The sequence below is a fragment of the Lissotriton helveticus genome, chromosome 3_1, assembly GCF_964261635.1.
Source record: "Lissotriton helveticus chromosome 3_1, aLisHel1.1, whole genome shotgun sequence".
Taxonomy (NCBI): domain Eukaryota; kingdom Metazoa; phylum Chordata; class Amphibia; order Caudata; family Salamandridae; genus Lissotriton; species Lissotriton helveticus.
In genome coordinates this window covers 1,103,710,927-1,103,732,153 of record NC_136061.1, presented here as the reverse complement: position 1 = coordinate 1,103,732,153, position 21,227 = coordinate 1,103,710,927, and the positions used below count along the sequence as shown (strand labels likewise).

The 21,227-nt window shown below is 48.7% G+C and overlaps 1 protein-coding gene across 2 annotated transcripts in view; it reads left to right on the top strand.

The window, feature by feature from the left end:
* Nucleotides 1-21,227, top strand: part of TANC1 (tetratricopeptide repeat, ankyrin repeat and coiled-coil containing 1) — a 770,747-nt gene that overhangs the window by 534,086 nt on the left and 215,434 nt on the right. For both annotated transcript variants that reach the window (XM_078681701.1, XM_078681700.1), the window contains exon 13: nucleotides 8,496-9,103. In XM_078681701.1, the coding sequence (XP_078537827.1) occupies nucleotides 8,496-9,103 (608 nt within the window). The remainder of the gene's footprint in view (nucleotides 1-8,495; nucleotides 9,104-21,227) is intronic.

The window sequence follows — 21,227 nt, the reverse complement described above, 5'->3', positions numbered from 1 at the left end:
AACTCCTCTACCTCTTTCAGGCACTGCCCATACCGGTGGACTTGGCCTACGTTCGCCAGCTCAAGACCATGATGTTGAAATTTGTGTGGCAGAACGGCCGGGCTCGGCTTTCATATGCAGTATTGCGCCGTCCACGTGTGAATGGGGGGGTGGGTCTCCCTGACATGCACCTGTATTATAAAGCTGCGCAACTACGGGTGTTGGTAGAATGGTCCCAGCAGCTCTCGGAGAAGCACTGGCTCCACATGGATCGAAGTGTAGCCGGACGGTCCATCTGGGATTTGGCCTGGAAACCCAAGGCTGACCGCCCCAAGAATGCATATGTTAGTACTCCCACCAGCACGGTTCTAAAAATCTGGGACACGATTAGTAGCGATGACCGGTGGACCACCTTCCCGTCTCCGTTTACTCCGATTCATTTTAATCCGGCCTTCCCCCCGGCCTCGACCGACGGTCCTTTTGACATCTGGAGGAAGGGTGGTTGCAGAGCCCTTACTCATCTGTTTCATGGGGTGTCACCTCTCACCTTCCAGAATTGTATGCGGGACTACGATGTCCCCCCCACTGAACGCTATCGTCATCTCCAGCTCTTGCACTGGGCGACCTCGGCGGGAGTGGTCGACGCTGCTACTAGGCCACTGACTAAGTTTGAGGCTTTTATTCTCCGCACATCTACTATGAAGGGGACGATCTCCTTTCTCTATGGGCTGTTGCTGGACACCGCGATATCTCCCCGCCCCCGTTACATGGACCACTGGGAAGCCACAATAGGTAGGAACATCACTGATGTAGAATGGAGGGCCCTATGGAGGGACGTAGCAACACATAACCACTCAATTGATCTTAGGGAGGCACACTTAAAAATTCTGTATGACTGGTACCTCTATCCATCTAAGCTACATCGGATCTTCCCGACCACCTCAGACAAGTGCTGGAGGGGCTGCGGTATGCTGGGCGACTTCCGCCATATCTGGTGGGACTGCCCCTCCATCCAACCCTACTGGGCTGAGATCCTCTCTCACATCAAAGACGTGGTGGGATACCCGATTCCAAACTCAATAGAGTATGTCCTACTGGGGCTCAGAGACCCGCTGCTGGAGCACCAGACCAGAGCTGATCAACGCATTATATGGCTGTGCTTGGGAGCGGCTAAAGTGACCCTGGCGGCCGCTTGGAAAAGCCCGTCGGCGCCGGCTATCTCGCTGTGGCATGCAAGGATGTGGCGACTCCTAAGTATGGAGAGAATGTCTGATTTTTTTGGGGGAATTTTAAGAATTTCATGTTCAAGTGGGGACCGCTGGTCAGGTTCCTGTCCAGGGGCCTGCCTTCTGCTGTTTGCCCTTCGTCAATTCGAGCACTACACCTTTTCCAGGTCTGACCGCCGTCGCGCATGTGGATGTGATGTTTGACTGTTGATCGCCACCACTGGAGGGAGGGAGGGGGGTTGGGGGATTTGGGGATGTTGGGGGGGGGGGGGGTTTTGTTCTCCACTTCTGAATGCAACGCGCATTGCGTGTGGACCAGGGGGATACAGCTTCCGTATGCATCTGTAGTCTCCCTTGGGTACTCCGGATTCTGCACTATGGAAGGGATGCTGCGAACTGGGCGCTGCTTCGCCTGCTATTGGCTGATGGACAAGGGCATTGCCCGTGACATTCCATACTGTGATTCCCTTCTACCTTTATGTTCCCTTGGTTCCACGGCGATGCTTACTGCACCCCCTGTGTGGGGTACTTTGGCGGATTGTTCCTCTTTCTCTGTCTCTTTCCCACCTATCTCCTGCTTCCTTGTTTTTTCATGCCCTTCTTTCTCAAAAACAAAAATTTGAATAAACATATATTTGAAAAAAAAAAGGTAACAGACGTGACCCTTCCTGCTATAGGCCAATCTCCCTTATTGATGCCACAGCAAAGTTGCAGGGAATGGTTGTCCTTGCTCGACTTGAAACTTGGGCAACAGATGCAGGGGTGATTGCAAGATAACAGTATGGCTTAAGGAGGGGCATGGGCACTACTGAACAGTGTCTCAACTTGTCCCTGATTATGGGCAAGTACATGAAGGCCAGGAAGGATTCTATCCGTCTGGCCTTCATGGACTTGTCCAGTGCTTTTGATACTGTAAATCGGGATAAGCTGTGGGCACTGATGGGGAAAATGGGAGTTGAGGAACCTTTGATTTCTCTTCTCCGTAGGCTTCACACCTCCACATCTGTAACTATTAGATATGGCGCCAATGGTGAAAAAACTAGGCCTATTGCATCGACAGAGGGCGTCCGGCAGGGATGCATCTTAGCCCCTTTTCTCTCAGTACCATTTACACCAATGGCCTTGATGCCTTCTTGTCAGATAAAGATCTTGACTGTCCACGCATTGGGGGCACCCAGGTTCCGCTTCTTATTCGGATGATACTGTTTTAATGGCCCTAACAGCAAATGGCCTTCAAAAATCTCTTAATGCATTTTCATGTCACTCGACCTAAAGGTTAATTTTACAAAATCTTATGTTATGGTCTGTGGGCCTAAAAAGATCAAGACGAGAAATTATGCCGTGGGTGCAAAAAGCATTGATAAAATGAATAATTAATATTTTTAACAATAAGCTGAATTGGGATCCGCTTGTCACTACAAAGATGCACAACGTAGGTAGGGTGGTTAAGGGACTTTTCTGTTTTGCCTCCAAATTGGGACATAAACCGGTGACAGAGCTAGTTACACTCTGTAAAGCCAAATGCTTACCTGTGGTAACATATGATGTAGATACATTTATAAAAAGGCTACTCATGATTCCAAATAGTGCCCCCACAAACTTTTGTTATTAGGAGTTGGGGCTTGACTTTGTAGAAGATTGTATAAACATTGCCCTCTTACTTTTATGGACCAAAATGTGGTTATCGAAAGAGCTGGCATTCTCCATAGAGATTATACAAGATTCTTAACCTTGATGGTGCACTAACTATTCCCTGGCTTCGATTTGTCAGGGATAGCTTTTATAAGTTAGGCCTGAGACATTATTTTGATTGTCCAGCCAGTATCAATGAGATTGCGAAAAAGATCATAAAAGATGTGCATTCCACAGGGGCAAACCCTCGCCACTCTCAACCTGAGGAAGCAGGCCCTCTTTGCTTATTCCCCACTCAGCAACAATTTTATTTAACGTTGACTACAAATATCCAGACACGTTTTTATTTAATAAGATTCCGTCTATTGACTATGCATTTCCTAGTAGCATTCCCGAAACAAACTGGGTGGGTAGACCACTTGGTGCTCTGCCCTTGTGACAATTTGGCAGCCCAAAGAACATCGCAATTTATGCTATTTTGCTCTCTTTATAAAGACCCTAGGAGAACATTTTTAGTCCCGATTTGAAAAGAAATTAGGCCATGTTTTTATATTGATGGTTTTAATTATTTGCATGCTCTGGCTACAGCTGATATATGCATTGGAGTTTCCAACTTTAAAGTTGCAATTGCTATTAGGAAACGGTATTAGTAGTTGTAGCTGAACTGGATTAGCTAGAATCATCATCGTACATTCTAAGTGTCTAGTTTAAGATTGATTTTTAAGGATTGTATTCTTTTTATCCTACTCATCCCCCTCTTAACAATTGAACTGTACGATTCGCCTTCCATGTTGTTTTGTAAACAGGTCATTGAAATTATAAATTTTACTGCTGATTTTATGCACTTTTATGGTTCTCTTTTTGAAACCGAATAAAGTTACTTTGAACTTGAGTCCTATGGCAGACAGTTGTCCCTTTTGAGGTCTCCTGGCCTTTAAAATGTTGTTTACTCTTTAGAATTGAGGGTGGTACAAGGTTACTGGTGTGCCTCCCTTGAAGGCCTCCATGCTTCTTCTACAGTTGAGGCAAAGAAGCACCTCATTTCTTTGACAACCGTATGAGCTATATGTGCATTACTACGTACAGGTTCCTGGTCATACAGGCTGTTGTACTCCGTATGCAGTAGGTGTTCCTGTAGAGATAAAGACGGTTAGGGACATCCACTGTTTCTGACAGGAAGAAAGGGCAGAGACTCCTACTTTATTTACTTCATTTACTTCTTGAGATCCGTAGTGTGGCTGAAGGAGACATTATTGCTGGATGTGAAGATGGGGTCGAGCGTGTGGCCTGCGATGTGGGTGGGGGAAGTGACTAGTTGTTTAAGTCCGAGGTTGCCCTCTTGGACAACCTCGCCAACCTCGGACTTAAACAACTAGTCACTTCCCCCACCCACATCGCAGGCCACACGCTCGACCCCATCTTCACATCCAGCAATAATGTCTCCTTCAGCCACACTACGGATCTCCTCTGGACTGACCACAGCTGCGTTCACTTCACCTACAACAAACCAAAACCCACCATCCACCTCCATCCTACCCTGCAAAGAAACTGGAACAAAATCACCACGGACCAGATCTCCGCATCTCTCCTTCGAAATACCACAGCCCTCTCTTCTAACGCTAACGAAGCCGCCGCCAACCTCACCCTATGGTTATCCAACACCGCCGACACCTTAGCACCACTGAAAAAACGTCAAAGCAAACCTGGCAGCAAGAAGGCCTCATGGTTCAACGATGATCTTAAGAAATCCAAGAAACTCTGCCGCTCCCTTGAAAAGGCCTGGAAAAAAGACCCAACCACTAGCACCAAGGACGCCTTCAAAAACGCCACCCGCACACACCACCAACTAATCCGAAAAGCCAAGAAAACAGCATTCAAGGATCGACTCGACAACAACGCCCACAACAGCAAAGAACTTTTCAACATCGTCAAGGAATTTTCCAATCCCTCGGCCAACTCCAACGACATCACCCCCTCTCAAGCCCTCTGCGACTCCCTAGCCTCATTTTTCCATAACAAGATTGCAGACATCCACAACAGCTTTGACAACCAACCCGGAAACCAACACACCCTACCATTTGCTGGACATTCTCCCCCCGTGAACACCCTTAACGACTGGAACCCAATCTCCACTGAGGACACCATCCGCCTGATGAACTCCATCCACTCAGGATCCCCCACAGACCCGTGTCCTCACCACATCTTCAACAAAGCAGACTCCGTCATAGCACCGCACCTCCGAGACGTCATCAACTGCTCCTTCAACTCCGCCACCTTCCCGGAAAGCTGGAAACACGCTGAACTCACCGCCCTTCTGAAAAAACCCACAGCGGACCCCACTGAACTCAAAAATTACCGCCCCATCTCGCTTCTTCCATTCCCGGCCAAAGTCATCGAGAAAGCTGTCAACAACCAGCTCGCCGCCTTCCTCGAAGCCAACAAATCCCTCGACCCCTCACAATCTGGCTTCCGAGCAAAACACAGCACTGAGACCGCCCTCATCGCAGCAACAGACGACATTCGAACTCTACTGGACAATGGAGACACAGTCGCCCTCATCCTCCTTGACCTCTCTGCAGCATTCGACACAGTCTGCCACAGCACCCTTTTACAACGCCTCAATAACATCGGAATCCAAGGAAAAGCACTTGATTGGATCACCTCGTTCCTCACCGGAAGAACCCAGAGAGTCCGCCTCCCACCATTCAAGTCCGATGCCACCGAAGTCATCTGTGGCGTACCACAAGGTTCCTCACTCAGCCCCACCCTCTTCAACGTATACATGAGCCCCCTCGCAGCCATCGCCCGCCAACACAACCTCAACATCATCTCCTACGCGGATGACACTCAACTAATCCTTTCTCTCACCAATGACCCCAGCACCGCCAGAACTAACCTACACGAAGGAATGAAAGAAGTTGCCGAATGGATGAAACAAAGCCGTCTGAAACTGAACTCAGACAAAACAGAAGTCCTCATCTTAGGTACATCCCCCTCCGCATGGGACGACTCCTGGTGGCCGGAAGCCCTCGGAAAAGCACCCATCCCGACAGACCACGCACGGAACTTAGGCGTCATCCTGGATTCCTCACTCTCAATGAACAGACAAGTCAGCGCCGTATCCTCTTCCTGCTTCAACATTCTTCGCATGCTCAGAAAAACATTTCGCTGGATCCCCTCCGAAACAAGGAAAACAGTCACCCACGCTCTGATCACGAGCCGACTGGACTACGGAAACACCCTCTACGCAGGCACTACCGCTAAACTCCAGAAGAAACTCCAATGAATCCAAAACGCCTCAGCCAGGATCATATTAGACATCCCACGCAACGAACACATCTCTGGTCACCTTAAAGACCTCCACTGGCTACCCGTCAATAAGAGGATCACTTTCCGACTGCTTACCCACGCTCACAAATCACTCTACGACATCGGACCAGAATGCCTCAACTCACGACTGTCCTTCTACACCCCCTCCCGCCAACTACGCTCTTCCAACCAAGCCCTCGCCATTGTACCTCGCATCAACAAGACCACCATGGGTGGCAGATCCTTCTCATACCTGGCTGCTAAAACATGGAACTCACTCCCCGCTTACCTTCGCCTTACCCAGAACCACCTTGCATTCAGAAAGCAACTTAAAACGTGGATATTTGACAAGTAATCCTCCTCCCCTTCCTAAGCGCCTTGAAACCCTCTGGGTATGTAGTGCGCTATATAAATTCTTTGACTTGACTTGACTTGACTTTACTTTTTGGTGTTGTAGTTTATATCACTTTGATGTAATTTCAAAACGCTAATCTCAGGAAGTCCTTTTCACATCTTAGAGAAAGAGGAAGGGACTTTCAGAAGATTCTCATAGTTGCCTTTTCTCCAGAGCCACTACTGTCTCTTAAATCTTTTTGGTGCCTCATCTACTTTCACGGAGGAGGTAATCTGTATTTTGATCCCATTTGTGAAAAGTTTTGTCTATCCTTGGAAAGGGTTTATGTTGCTTCTGCATCACTTAAGTGCAATTTAAAAGTTATATGTTTAAATGGAACTACAACATTTTGAGCAAGTCTCCCTTATGATTCTAGAAGGGAACAGAGTTTTAGTGGAAAAGAATACAGATGCACAGATAATTATTTTGAAGAGATCCCAGTCTCTGTTGAAGAAAACGTAGCATTTTCTTGTGTCCCAGTGAAATGGCTTTTACAGTTTTCCTCCCACAATTTCACTATTTTATGCTGTTTCACTGTGTGTATTGATTTTTTTATCCACTGTGTGATTACAATACATTCTCCTTTTGCCAAATGTATGTACGTAGTGCCTAGTTACAGAGCAATATACAAGGGGCAAGGAGGGGAATGCGAAGGTGGGAATATGGGACGAGGAAATCGCCATAACCAGAAGAGGCTTGGAGGTATCCTCAGTCCAATATCTAGTGGGTTCCATATGGATGAAGTGTTGCTTTAGGAGTGGGCTCTCTAGTTCCTCTCTGAAGTGCAGGGGTCATAGAGGTTGCCATAGTTTGTGTCGCAGTCTCACCCACTTTTTCGCACAGTTGATGCTACATTGGAAGTAGTAGTATGATTCCCTCTGTCGTTTTGGGTCTTTATTAGCTTAGAGCCAAGGTAAAAAATGTAGGTCCATTACTGACCTTAACTATGACCCCAGTGTGGAGGGAAAGGGTGTGGCCTCATCCTCACTTGTCAAGGGAGCCCTAGTGTAGTCAGTTTCTTTTTCTCTGTTTCTTCGTTCACTTGACCTGCAACCGGCTAATGGGTCAGACATTTCTGGCACACTCTTTCTTTAATCTTTGCCTCTGCCACTCCTGATTAAAATTCCTTTCTTAGCCCAGAGGGCATCCATTATTTCACTTAACTATTTTTCCTTTGTCCGGGAACCTATCATTGCCAGCACAACCACCACACTATGTTCCCTACCTCTTTGCTTTTCCTGATTGGATCAGGCATTCACTTTTTTACTGCAGCAGCGCTGAGTCTCTCCAGCATGCAGTATATACCGTACAACATGCTTTATTGTACCTTTTCAATATGTGGTCACTTTAACAACCAACTGGAAACAAAACCTCACAAGTAAGAAGCTGCATGCTGCACAGAAGCGGCTGCATTATAGTGCCACCTAACCATTGACTCTTTGCTGCCATCTGATCAACCTCCACCCGCTTACATGGACCACGTTCTGTGTTTATTTGATTTCTCTGGTGTGCATGCCGCTGTTGTTTTAAGGATGAGCAATCCCTCTTCCTTCATCACTACAATATGCTGTCCAAATGACATGGGGCCCCTTTTCAGTTGGCGTTTTTATTCTCCCATGCCCTACTCCTAGTTTTCTGCTGGATCTAATACCAGGCGAGGTTCCTGGCCCTGAATTTATGCCTGCTCTAATTTCTGTTTAGAATCAGAATTTATTGAGGATTTTCACATGGGGAGTGGAGCTTCAAAAGCTCACACACACTTCTGTGGTGCCAGGCTGTCACCTGGATGTTTAGTGAAAAGTTACAGAAATTATCTGAATACGTTATACTGTATGCTTTCTCTGTGTATAAACTGAGCTTAATTTTATCATTGTCTTGCAAACACAGATGGTAAAAAACTGGATTCTCAGTCACTAAAATGCATACAAGTGACTTTCTTGTCCCTTAAATCCCAGGAAATAACAAGCTCACTGCCCTTTTTCAAGATATCCTTGGATGAATTTCCTGAGAACAAAGACATTTACACCGACCTAAACGCCTATGTACAGTACCGAACAATCAACAGTGAAGATATCATGAATAATATATCTTTAAATGGGAAAGCAGATGCTGCTATTGTTGGAAAAGTGAGTGATCATCTGGTCATGAAAAGCCAAGGATCCTACCTGTACCTCAAATTAACTTTGGATCTTTTTGAAAAGGGACATTTGGTTATAAAAAGTGCAAGTTACAAAGTTGTCCCTGTGTCTTTGTCTGAACTCTACTTGCTTCATTGCAACATGAAGTTTATGACGAACTCTGCTTATGAGAGAGCTCTTCCAATTTTGAATTTGGCTTTAGCATCACTTCATCCAATGACTGATGAGCAGATATTTCAAGCAATTAATGCTGGATATGTCAAGGGAGAGCATGAGTGGAGGGACTTTCAGCAGCGGATGGAGGTGCTTTCCTGTTTCTTGATCAGAAGGAGAGACAAGACGCGAATGTTCTGCCACCCATCCTTTAGAGAATGGCTTGTTTGGAGAGCAGATGGTGAAAATACAGACTTCTTGTGTGACCCAAGGTAGGTGAATAATCCTTTTTTAAAGTTTGATTGTTAGCAAACACAACATTTTGCTAATCATTTTGCTACAGCTGGAGGGCTTGGTGTGACTTTTATTTTTCTACATTTTTGCACAAAGAAAAGTTTCTGTTCCGTTTGTATGATTGTTCCTGCTTCTGCATGTCGGTGGGAAATAGGGTTTCGGAATCATCTCGTCATAGTTGTCATCTCCATCATAGTTCTTTGTACTGTAGAAAAATAAAATTGTATTAGCGATGTATAAGAATGTGGTCTAGGGTGACTTTAACCACAGTTCATCTTTTTGGGGTAGGGGGCGGGGGTAGTCGCATACGTTTTTGGCAGCTGGTTTGCGCTTGTAAAAACGAGGATGTAGCAGGTTGGAAATGGGTTGTCTGCTTTAGTTTTAAGGTTCTGGTAGAACCGATTACTTCTTCACTTACAAATGTTAAACTTACTCATAGGCAACCCTTTGAATTTGAGTTTCTTCACTATCTGCCAGCAACACTTCCAGGAATTCTCTTTAAAAGTTTGTGGTCTTGAACCTCTGTGATGGAGATTGAATGCTGTGGTTTTGAAATACAGTAGGCGGGAGATGTGACAGACACACAAATTGATTGAAAAGTCTTTTGAAAGCTTACTTTGAAATTTTTACTAGAAAGATTTTGAGAGTCTCCAAAGGGTTTCGAATTGTTGACATTTGAAGTTGAGCAAACTGTTTTCAGAATAGCTGCTTCCAGGAATTAGAGGAAGAAATATGAAACATGTTGCTGATATTATTATCTGAAAGAAACAGGTTAGTATTAGATTCCTTACCTTAGAATACCCCCAGGCGTCAGACTGGATCCGGAAACTTTTGTGTAGCAGTACCCTTGCGCGTCGGTAGGCGTCGTCTGCGGCTCCGCGTCGTTGGCGCCGGTTTGACGTCGCCGGAGTACTTAGACGCCGCCCTCGCGCGCTGACGTTGGTTCCTATTTTTTCCGCGCCAGCAAGCGCCGATCCGGGAACAGTGGTACCTTTAGTCATTTTTTGACTAAACTTTTTGATCTTTTGATCATCTTTTTCGAAGTCGAACGACTCCGATGGTGCCGGTAGGGATGCCCGGGTTTAAACCCTGCGTCGACTGCAACCAACTGATGTCGGTTACCGACCCCCATCACCGGTGTCTTCATTGCCTGGGGCCCGACCACGATGACAAGTCGTGCCCCGACTGCCGGGCCTTGACGTCGAAGGCTAGACGGGAGCGATCCCGCAAGCGCCTCGAGCTCCGGCAGTCGGCCCCGCGCCGTTCGAGGTCCCGGTCCGGAAGGAGGTCGAGGGACCGGTCGCGAGGCCGGAGTCATCACGGCTCAGAGGATCGACACCACTCCTCGAGCTCCAAGTCCTTAGGTAAGAGGCATAACAAGTCGAAGAGGCGACATCGCTCTTCCGACTCCCCCCGACGCTCGCGCGACGCGGCCGGGGGTTCGGGTGACACCGCCCATGCGGCTCCGTTTGAGCCGCGGGCGTCGGCGGCCTGCCCCATACCCGCCGGTCCCTGGGCAGAATGCGACACCGGAGGAGATTGACTCCTTCCTCTTGGCCATGAGGTCGCTCACTCCTCTGTCGGGTTCTGCGGCGCCTTCGGGCCCCGCGGCCCCGACTGGGAGCCCAAGCGGGCCGGGTGCTTCGGCCCCGGTGCCGTCGTGTGCTTCAGCCCCGGCGCCGTCGGCGACTTCGGTCCTGATGCCGCAGGACTCTGCCAGATCCGGGCCCGGATCCGGGTCGTCGCCGGTCGACCTTATGACCTCGCCGGAGCCGGCTCCTAGGGTGTCACCTCCGGCGTCGACCTCGTTTGAGATGGGAGATTTTTACTTCTATGATCCGGCCCCATCTTTTGACCCTGAATACCAGGAGATGGGTGGCGAGGCGGATTGGGAGCGGTCTGAGGACCCTCTGGCACGTGAGTGCCAGTTTTATCAGGACTGGACAGGTGAGCTAGATGACGCCAGTGGTCTGGACACCTCACCAGACACTGGTTTTGTCTCCCCTCCTACCGTGGCTACGGAGGAGGGGGCAGCCTATAGTGTGGTGTTGACGCGGGCGGCCAAGGCCTTGTCCCTTGAACTCCCCGTCGCGGCCGTGAGGACTAACCTCCTCACTGAGGTCCTTAACCGCAGGCAAGCTCTTCGGAGCCTCTGTTATCGTTTATTGAGGCCTTGTCTGACGTTCTTCTGGGCACCTGGTCCAGGCCCGCTACAGGTCCTCCAGTAGATAGGAACGTGGCCAGACGCCACCGCCCGGCTACGGGTGTCCCTTCCTTCCTGTCCACCCACCCCACCCCGAAGAGCCTGGTCATCCAGGCCTCTAACTCCCAGACCGCATTCCTGACGGCTCCCCCCGATTGGGAATCCAAGAGGTACGAGCAATATGGCAAAAAGATGTTCTCCTCCCTGAGTTTGGGATTGCGGTCAGTTAACACCGCGTGCCTTTTGGGCCGTTATACCCACTCTCTGTGGGACACGGTCACGGACGTGCTGCCACAATGTCCGGAGGAGGCCCGGACTAAACTCGCCCAAGTCCTTGCGGAGGGTCGAGATGCGGCACGGTACTCCATCAGATGTGGACTGGATACCACGGACTCGCTAGGTAGAGCGATGGCAACGACGGTGGCGATTCGTCGCCACGCCTGGCAGAGGTCCGCCAACTTTTCGGCTGATGTCCAAAACACCCTTATGGACATGCCGTTTGATGGCCGTCGCCTCTTTGGCGACAAGGCAGACAGTGCCCTTGAGCGCTTTAAGGTCTCCAGGGCTACGGCCAAGTCCTTGGGCCTGTCGGCCCTGCGTCAGCAATCTGCTGCCTTTCGTCCCTTTCGTGGCCAAGGAAGGGGCGCCCCCAAACGTCCTGCCAGCCACGGGCCGCAGACTACGTACCACCCAACGCGGTTGCAGATGTGGTAACTGCCGTGGCGGTGCCCGGGGACAACGGCGCGGCCAGTCCACATCCACCCCGCAGCATCCGCCTCAAAGCCATCCTAGTCCGAGCTTTCAGGCCCATGAGATGCCAGTGGGGAGCAGGGTTTGCCATCACCTCCTCCACTGGCGCAACATCACCTCAGACAGGTGGGTGCTGCAAATCGTCCAAAGGGGCTACTCCCTCCCCTTCGAGGTGACCCCTCCAGCTATACCACCGCGGGTCGGGGGATCACTTGAATCTTCTGCGAGAGGAAGTTGCAGTCCTCTTGGCCAAGGGGGCCATAAAGCGCGTTCCTGGGCCTGAAGTAGGGTGTGGTTGTTACTCCCACTACTTTCTGGTTCCCAAGAAGGGCAAAGGGGGCCTACGCCCTATCTTGGACTTGCGGAACGTCAACGGCTTCCTCCGGAAGGAGTGGTTCAAGATGCTGACACTGGCTCAGGTCTTAGCTGCCCTGGACCCAGGAGACTGGATGGTAGCGTTGGACTTGCAGGACGCTTATTTCCACATCCCCGTCCTGACGGCCCACCGGCGCTACCTGCGGTTCACGGTAGGCCACGAGCACTTTCAGTTTACCGTGCTCCCCTTCGGCCTTACCAGCGCCCCACGGGTGTTCGCGAAAGTGATGGCGGTGGTCGCAGCTCATCTGCGCAGGTTAGGGGTTTCAGTCTTCCCCTACCTCGACGACTGGTTTTTGAAGGCGGGCTCGCCCCAGACAGTCGTCAGCCACCTCCAGACTACGGCCGACCTCCTGCACCTGCTGGGGTTCTCCATCAATGTGCCGAAGTCACACACCTGTGCCCCTCTCAGAAGCTCCTCTTCATCGGAGCGGTTCTAGACTCGGCGCAGTTTCAGGTTTATCCTCTCGAACAGCGGGTTCGGGATATTCAGGCTCTGATTCCGATATTAAAGCCTTTATCCCGGGTCTCGGTCAGGTTGATGCTGCGGCTTCTGTGGCTGATGGCCTCCTGCATCCTTCTGGTGCATCATGCCAGGTGGCGGATGCGGCCTCTGCAGTGGGACCTGAAGTTTCAGTGGGCCCAGCATCAGGGCAACTTGTCCGACCATGTCTTGATCTCGGCGGGCACTGCAAGACAGTTACAGTGGTGGCTCATGGACCGCGATTGGGTCAGCGGAAGATCCCTCTCCCTACCCCAACCGGAGCACGTAGTTGTGACGGATGCGTCCCTGCAGGGCTGGGGAGGCCACATGGGAGAGGCGGAGATCAGAGGCCTCTTGTCTCCGGCGGAATCCCAGCTCCATATCAACCTTCTGGAGCTGCGGGAGATCCGACTTGCACTTAAGGCATTCCTCCCCTCTGTCCGGGGGAGTGTAGTGCAGGTGTTCACGGACCACACCACCGCCATGTGGTACTGCTACAAACAGGGCGGGGTGGGGTCATGGACCCTATGCCAGGAGGCCCTGCGCCTCTGGTAGTGGCTGGAACATCAGGGCGTGACCCTGGTGGTTCAACACCTGGCAGGTTCCCTGAACGCCATGGCGGACGAACTCAGCTGTCGGTGCATGATGGATCACGAATGGCGTCTGAACGCGGACGTGGCGCAAGCCCTCTTTCAGCAGTGGGGAGAGCCTTGGTTAGATCTATTCGCCACAGAAGAGAACGTGCAATGTCATCAGTTCTGCGCGTTGGAATTTCCAAGGGGGCACTCGCTCGGCGACGCTTTTCGTCGCGAGTGGAGTTGCGGTCTATTGTACGCCTTTCCGCCTATACCACTTCTGCCCAGAGTGCTGAAGAAGATCAGGCACGACCGGGCCCAAGTCATCCTTGTGGCTCCGGACTGGGCACGGAGGTTCTGGAATCCCGAGCTACTCAGCCTGTCTGTCGATCCCCTGATTCACCTGCCTCTTCAGGAGGACCTTCTGTCGCCACAAGAGGGGATGGTCTTCCACCCGAACCTGTCCAGTCTCCATTTACATGCATGGAGATTGAGCGGCGGCAGTTGAGGCCATTTGACTTGCCTCCTGAAGTCTATAATGTCATTCTGGCAGCCAGGCGTCCCGCCACAAAATCGGTATACGCCTGCAGATGGAACAAGTTTGTGGCATGCTGCACAGCAAAGGCTGTGGATCCCCTTTCTGCCCCTCTTTCAGAGGTTCTCCTCTTTCTTCTTTCTCTTGCCCAGCAGGGCTCTGCTCTGGGCACTCTGAAGGCAACCTCTCGGCCATTTCCGCCTTCTTAAGGCTACCTGATCAGCCCTCGTTGTTCAAGTCCCCCATTGTAAATCGTTTCTTAAAGGGCATCACCCATATGTTTCCTCCAGTCCCTTTCAGGATGCCTCAGTGGGACTTGAACCTTGTTCTTCCCTTTGAGCCGCTTCAGAACTGTCCTCTTCGTCTACTTACTCTGAAGACCGCTTTCCTGGTTGCCATCACCTCTGCCAGGAGAGTGAGTGAGCTCCAGGCCCTTTCCTCTAAGCCTCCTTTCCTTTCAGTCCATCGGTACAAGGTTGTGTTGCGGACGCGACCCTCTTTCCTGCCCAAGGTAGTCACAGCCTTCCACATCGGGAAGTCCATCCCCTTGCCCACCTTCTTTCCGCCTCTGCATCCCTCGAAAGAGGAAGAGAGGCTCAACCGTCTGGACCCAAAACGTGCGCTCTCTTTCTACTTGGATCGCACATGCCAGTTCCGGGTGGATGACCAACTCTTTGTTGGTTACGTGGGCGCTAAGAAGGGACGGGCGTTGCACAAACTAACCATTTCTCGATGGGTCGTTTTGTGCATCAAGGCTGGTTACTCTTTGGCTCGAAAGGAGCCTCCTGTGGGGCTTCGTGCCCCTTCCACACGAACCACGGCTACTACTACTGCCCTGGGCCGGGGAGTCCCCTTGCAGGACATCTGTCAGGCAGGTACGTGGGCCCCGCTGCGCACGTTTGAAAGACACTACTGCCTGGACAGCCAAGTCCGGAGAGATGGATTTTTCGGCCGTTCCGTTCTCCAGGACTTTCTGGTGTGATCATTGGTTCGCAGACCCACCACCGGGGTTGGTTTTGCTGGGGTATCTATTCTAAGGTAAGGAATCTAATACTAACCTGTTTCTTTCAGATTCACAAGTTACTTACCTTCGGTAACGATCTATCTGTAAGAAACAGTAGTTAGTATTAGATTCCTTACCGCCCCACCCATCCTCCCCGTTCTGCGAACCGATATCTAGGGTTAAGGTCATCTCCTTTTAGGGCCCTAGTTTTTATGGCATCAGCTGTGTATAAGAACTGACGTCATCGCGCGAGGGCGGCGTCTAAGTACTCCGGCGACGTCATCCCGGCGCCAACGACTGACGCGGAGCCGCAGACGACGCCTACCGACGCGCAAGGGTACTGCTACGCAAACGTTTACGGATCCTGTCTGACACCTGGGGGTATTCTAAGGTAAGGAATCTAATACTAACTACTGTTTCTTACAGATATATCGTTACCGAAGGTAAGTGACTTGTGCAACACCACAAGGAATGAGAGAAGTGGGTATGAATTTGTGGCCTTAGGATAAGAGTTGGTCAGGCATGGATGTGGGTATGGAGAACTCTGGCTAAAGGGTGGGAAAACTGAGGAAACATAGGAACTCAACATGAGTTTGTTAGAGGAGAAATATGATTAGGTCCCAGCAGGCGGAAAGGCACTAAGACCAATATTTCCATGATCTAGCACAGAGTTAGTGAAAAACGAATGTTGGATGTATTTCATTGATCCAGTGCTGACAACCCTTGCATAGAACACAGCCATTTCTGTGAGCAATGTAGTCTTGCAAGTGGATGGATGAGTTTCACTTGGAATATCTTCCTCTTAAAATCAGAGCTCCTCCCTAAAGTTCCTCTTTCTGCTTATTTATAAGCTGTCTTTCTAGTACAGCACACTCCTCATTATCGGGGATGACCTTATTCCATCTATAAATGTTGTATTTCACTCTTTCCCTTGTCTTCAAGCACAAATGTTATAGTCTTTTCCATGCTGTGTTCGCAACCAATGACTAGCCCACTCCCTTGAGTCATTGAAACCTGGTTGTGTGTTACTACATCCCCTGTCACTACATCCAGTGACGTTGCATTGTCTCAGGAGGGCTCAGACTTTCCATTTCTTTATTAACTTGGACTAATTTTAAGTACATAATCCTCACCCTCATCTTTGATTGTGTAATGCAAGATGATGTGTCCATGCATTGTTGTGTAGGCTCTATGGTTGCTCTACTTGATTTATCCTGTCTCGTTTAAAACTAGAAACACGTTTGGCTGGCAACATAACATATCACTCATAGCCTGGGCCACTGAAAAAATATGATTTGTGCAGCCGCAGCGTTTTTCACATATTTATACATTTGCTGCATTTGCCACATAATCCATCATCTGCTGCACAATCTGCAGATTTTAACAAAACCTGTTTGTTTGTGGGTCAACCAGTTCAAAGGTTACTCAAAATGAAGCAACATGTTTTGCTGCCCAGTGGAGCCCCTTTACAAAGGCTGACTGGTCACTTTTCTGTTGCTTATTGCTATATTCAGTGTTAAATTGGTACGCATGAGGTGTAACCAATGCTCATACAGTGTTAACAAGTGTATAAATGACAAAATAATGAAGTAATACTATAATGAATTGTGCTGCATTATGCCGCATGTTTCCTTTTTTACTGCATAATTTACTGAACCCTGCCCCATGATTTGGCCCATAATTCCAGTGGCCCTGCTCATAGCCTGAGAACAGTTTGTTTTCTCTTTACCAGTATCTGACTAAAGCTGTACTCCACTGGTGAGCTATGATGAGGATGAAGCATGCATAAGGATTTGTCTACATATGCAGAGCACACCATGATCATTCATTGACTACTTAATTGATTTTTACTGTTACAATTCCATAAAACACAAAAGCGGAAATCATATTATAATGATGGTGGAAACAGGTCCTATAATGCCTTGTATGCCACCCCCCCCCTCAACCCCCCAGCTAGGAACTATGATTTATAAAATATAGAAGTTCTCTTAAGCTTGTGTGGGGGACCCCATACCTCTAAGATCAGCAGGAGTGAATCACATCAGGATCTGCATAACCGTAAGTCTATGGATGTTGAAAACAAGCCATTCTCATGTTAAGATATTCATGCAGTCAAACTTACAACAGCTACCTGCAGTGTCGTGTGCAAAAGCGGAATAAGGGCAAAATGGCGTTTAAACTTCTAATAAGGTTATGCTAACATAGCAATGTGCGCAAGCAGAGGTCACTACACCCTCCCTTCATCGGAGAATGCACAAGAAGGGGGGGGCAATGTTAGAACGCAGAGTTCAAGTTCGAATGAGACAGAACCAAGTTCAACATTTTGCCAAACTGTATAATTGGGAGTAAATTCCAAATTAGTTATCACAAAAAAAATCAAAACCCAACAGGGGTTTATAGTGTCGAACACATATAATGAGTAGAAAGAAAAACTGAAGGAAACAACCATGAGCCCAGTACGTGCCTATGAAGCAGAAAAAAAATTGTCACTTCAATACAACAGCGTATAGGCACAGTACTTTGCAACTGCCTCCAATAGGAAGTCGTTGTTATCGTCCGTGAACATTTCAGCCATCCAATTCAGTCATGGAAAAGAACACAAATGTTCTTCAACAGCCAGAGCCTCTAGCACCATCAGAGGACAACTAGGGTGTTCTTCGAGATACCTGCGAGCCAGAAAGTCAAAGGCTGCAGTCCATATATTCCAATTACCTAGCACTCTATGAGCCGCTGCACAGGCCATAAGCCCGACACCAGAACAGTCTAGTTCATGGGCAACTAAGGGACTCATAAGTAGATCATAATCTGGGTTAGGAGACACTGTATTGCAGAGACACAAATCCAGAGCCCATTCAAACCTCAATCCAGGCAATGGAAGACAGGCTGCATGCACGTAAAGTACGAAAACCGGAAAGATGATCCATACGCCACACTCAATGTAGCCAGAGGTAGCGATCCATAGTATTCAAGCATCCGGATACGAAGTTGGAGCAGCCGGGGCAGGTTGTCGTGGGGCACAGAATGTGCAACCATTTTTGAGCAAGCAAATTAACATCAGTGCACTGGAAGCCAAGGCGAGAATTAACTGCCGAAGAGGCTGGAAAAAATAGAATGAAAAAATGCCGGTATCACACCAAATATAGTTTGGAATGAGGACACAAGGCCAAAACGTATTACTTTAAAAAAGTGTGCCAAGCCTTTGGTCGACGAGGCATTAAATATAGTGTGAATCAAAGCCCCAAAATGCAGGGGGAGATCAGTATTCAAAAGGGCATGCACCTCTGTGCGAGTGTTTTCCAAGTGAAGGACAAATGTTTCATGCGCGGATGTAAGGGCTACTTCTTTTTGAGCCAAATGAGCCCTTATTCAACTCATCTTGTTGAACTCTGCTTTCAAGGTCGGAATGGAAGGCCAGATGGATACATCGAGCTTCCCACGCGGAGGAAGGAACAGCACGTTTTTACAACAGACTACACGTTGGGAAACAGTCACAATGTACGGTATCCCTGCCAGCATACCACAGCAATCTTCATTATTTAAACGCAAATAACTACTGTTTGCTAGCAACGTGAAAGTCTGTGTAATAGCCGGAGCTGGTGTACCTTTTAAAATGCAGGCCAAATTAGGGGCTTTTGAATTACAAGAGCTGTGCAATTGTATATTCCTACAGACCTATGAGTGGTCAGGTGTCGAAGTGCAATCTTCGCCTTTTAAATAAACTTCTTTACTTTCCCTCAGGCACCTATAGTTAAATGATAGGGACCAATCTTCATGGAGATAAGCGCTACCTAAAGGTTCATATCTGCCTATGGCATAGTGTTTCATACAGGCTTCAAACTTAAACAAAGAAAAGGTAGAGTTATTAACCCATGAATAAGCCAAACAGCTGAATTAGTTCCGGCCACAGAAAATGGTAACGGTTCCAACTTTTCACTATGCAAAAGCAAATAGGTAGCATCTTTCATGGACATAAATTGTTGTTTTGCAGTCAAATTAAATGGTAAAAATAGAGAAGAAGTTTTCATGTAGTCCCAAGGCACTTTATTATATAAACATGAAAGGGTGCTTCCCCAAAGTGAGAATTAATCAATAAAAATCAACCAAGAACACCCACAGAAAAGCTGAGATATTTTGAAAAATTTATTTTGAATCAATCATTTATAATAAAATTATTTAGACCCTATTTAATAAAGGTCAGCTTCTAGAGTACAAAAATACTTTTAATAATGGAAGCTTAAATAAGCATCAGCCCAAGATACAAATAGAGCAATAAAAACATGACAATTCATTCTTTCATTCTAACAGTCATCCACACACTCTTTCAAACAAACCCGTTATTAACCCTGGGCGAAGAACTACGCTCCGTTCGCGGAGCTTGCGGAGTTTTGGCAACTCCGCGTTCTACGGAGAACGCGAAGCTGTCGATTACTCCGCGATCCGGTGTGTAGCGTAGTTCTCGCGCGCTGAATAACATTATCGCGTGCGCCGGGGTAAGTTCGCGCGATATTTGACGCGATCACGCACTTTGGCAGTGCGAACGAGAAGATGAGTTCCCGAACATGTCTAACACACAGCTATCTCGAGCATGCAGGCAGCGCCCCGAACACGCGCACCGCGCTCCCGAAGACAAAAAACGGCGCGCGAACGGGTCTAGCAAGCTACTACGCATGTCCGCGGAGCTACGCGAAGGTCGCGGAGTGCAACTGCGTCTTCGCGTAGCTCCGCGGAGTGCGGCTCCGCGAACTACGCCCAGGGTTACCCGTTATTCATTATCAACCACAACATCAAAGAACGTCATGTGATGGGAAAAAGCGCCGACGCGCGTTTCGGAAACACAAAGTTATTTCAGAAGATCCTTCATCAGGGCGCATATGTTTAATCTATAGATGGGAGTCGGTTCATAGTCTCAGTAGTGGGCTGAAAAAAGCAGATCTCTAAGTATGCTGTAGCTGACCAATCTTGGAAATTAGTCTATTAATTAAAACACTCCCAATTGTGAGTGATGTAGGCTGTCAGGCAGCGGTCTTCCTATCATCTGATAAGGACGATAAAATCGTCGACTTGAAGGAATCCATGGGTATTTTCTGTTCAGACCAGGTGGTTAATAGGCTCGTCGGAATGATTGGGCAATCTGGAAAGTTCGGCTGTTCCCCTCCTGTTTCTTAGGTAGCTATGGATACGATAGATTAAGAACGGTATAGAATGGGTCCGTGAGTTCCAGGGAGTCCTTGTGATGAGAACGAGGAAGTCTGGTCCTGATTATACGTGGCATTAAACGGGAGGAGCAGAGGAATGGAACTTGATGAGCTGCTTTTCTGCTTTTAAAACGCTATGTCCTGGTCTCGCAGAAAGCCCAGAGTCGACATGGATCATAAACCGTCTGTGTCTGTGTCTGTGCGTGTCCGGAACCAAGGCACTTTACCAGCCTTCAACGTTTCTAATGTCCATGCAAACTGCATAACGGAACGTAATTGATTTTGACCATGGTACAAAATAGAGACATCATCCTGCACAATATCAACTACAGAAGAAACAATATTGTCTAAAGTGTAAATTCGGGAAGAAAGTTTGTTACTGCTTGTGGGAAGGGGGGTCGGGGGAAGGAGAGCCTCACAAGTATGAAGGTGTCTTTAACCGGGTTTTTATTAAGTACTTCTTTACCACCGGTTGGATTGTAAGCAGACAAGGTTTAAAGTACAATGAACATAGGTCTGGAGTCCCTTTAGCGGCGAACTGTCGAGGTCATCACTTCCAGTCTTTGCCTCAAGGAGAGAAGGCCGGCTTGTTCCAGGGATTTGTACTCAAGAGAAAAGAAAAACAGAAAAGAGCCACGTTAGGGCCGAGACCAATATAAACAAAGGTAGAGAGGGGGTTAGGGTAGTGAGGGAACACCAGGGTACTACCACCGTCTGTAACCGCCTATCTGTGAAGGATAACAAGGCACGGCGAGAGTGTCCACCCTCAGGCTACCCGGTCCCACCCCGTGAGAAAAACAACCCTTGAAAACGCCCTCGTACCTTGTGTAGCCACACTTCTCCCTTGGAAGTGTGGCGGGGCGGCTCATGGGAACGTTGGCCTCCTGGCGTGTCGACTCTCGGCTCCAGGGGGCTCAACAGCGGTTCCACGACGGTTCCTCCTTCTTCCTCCTTGGCGGTGTCTTCCTCGTCTTCCCGTTCT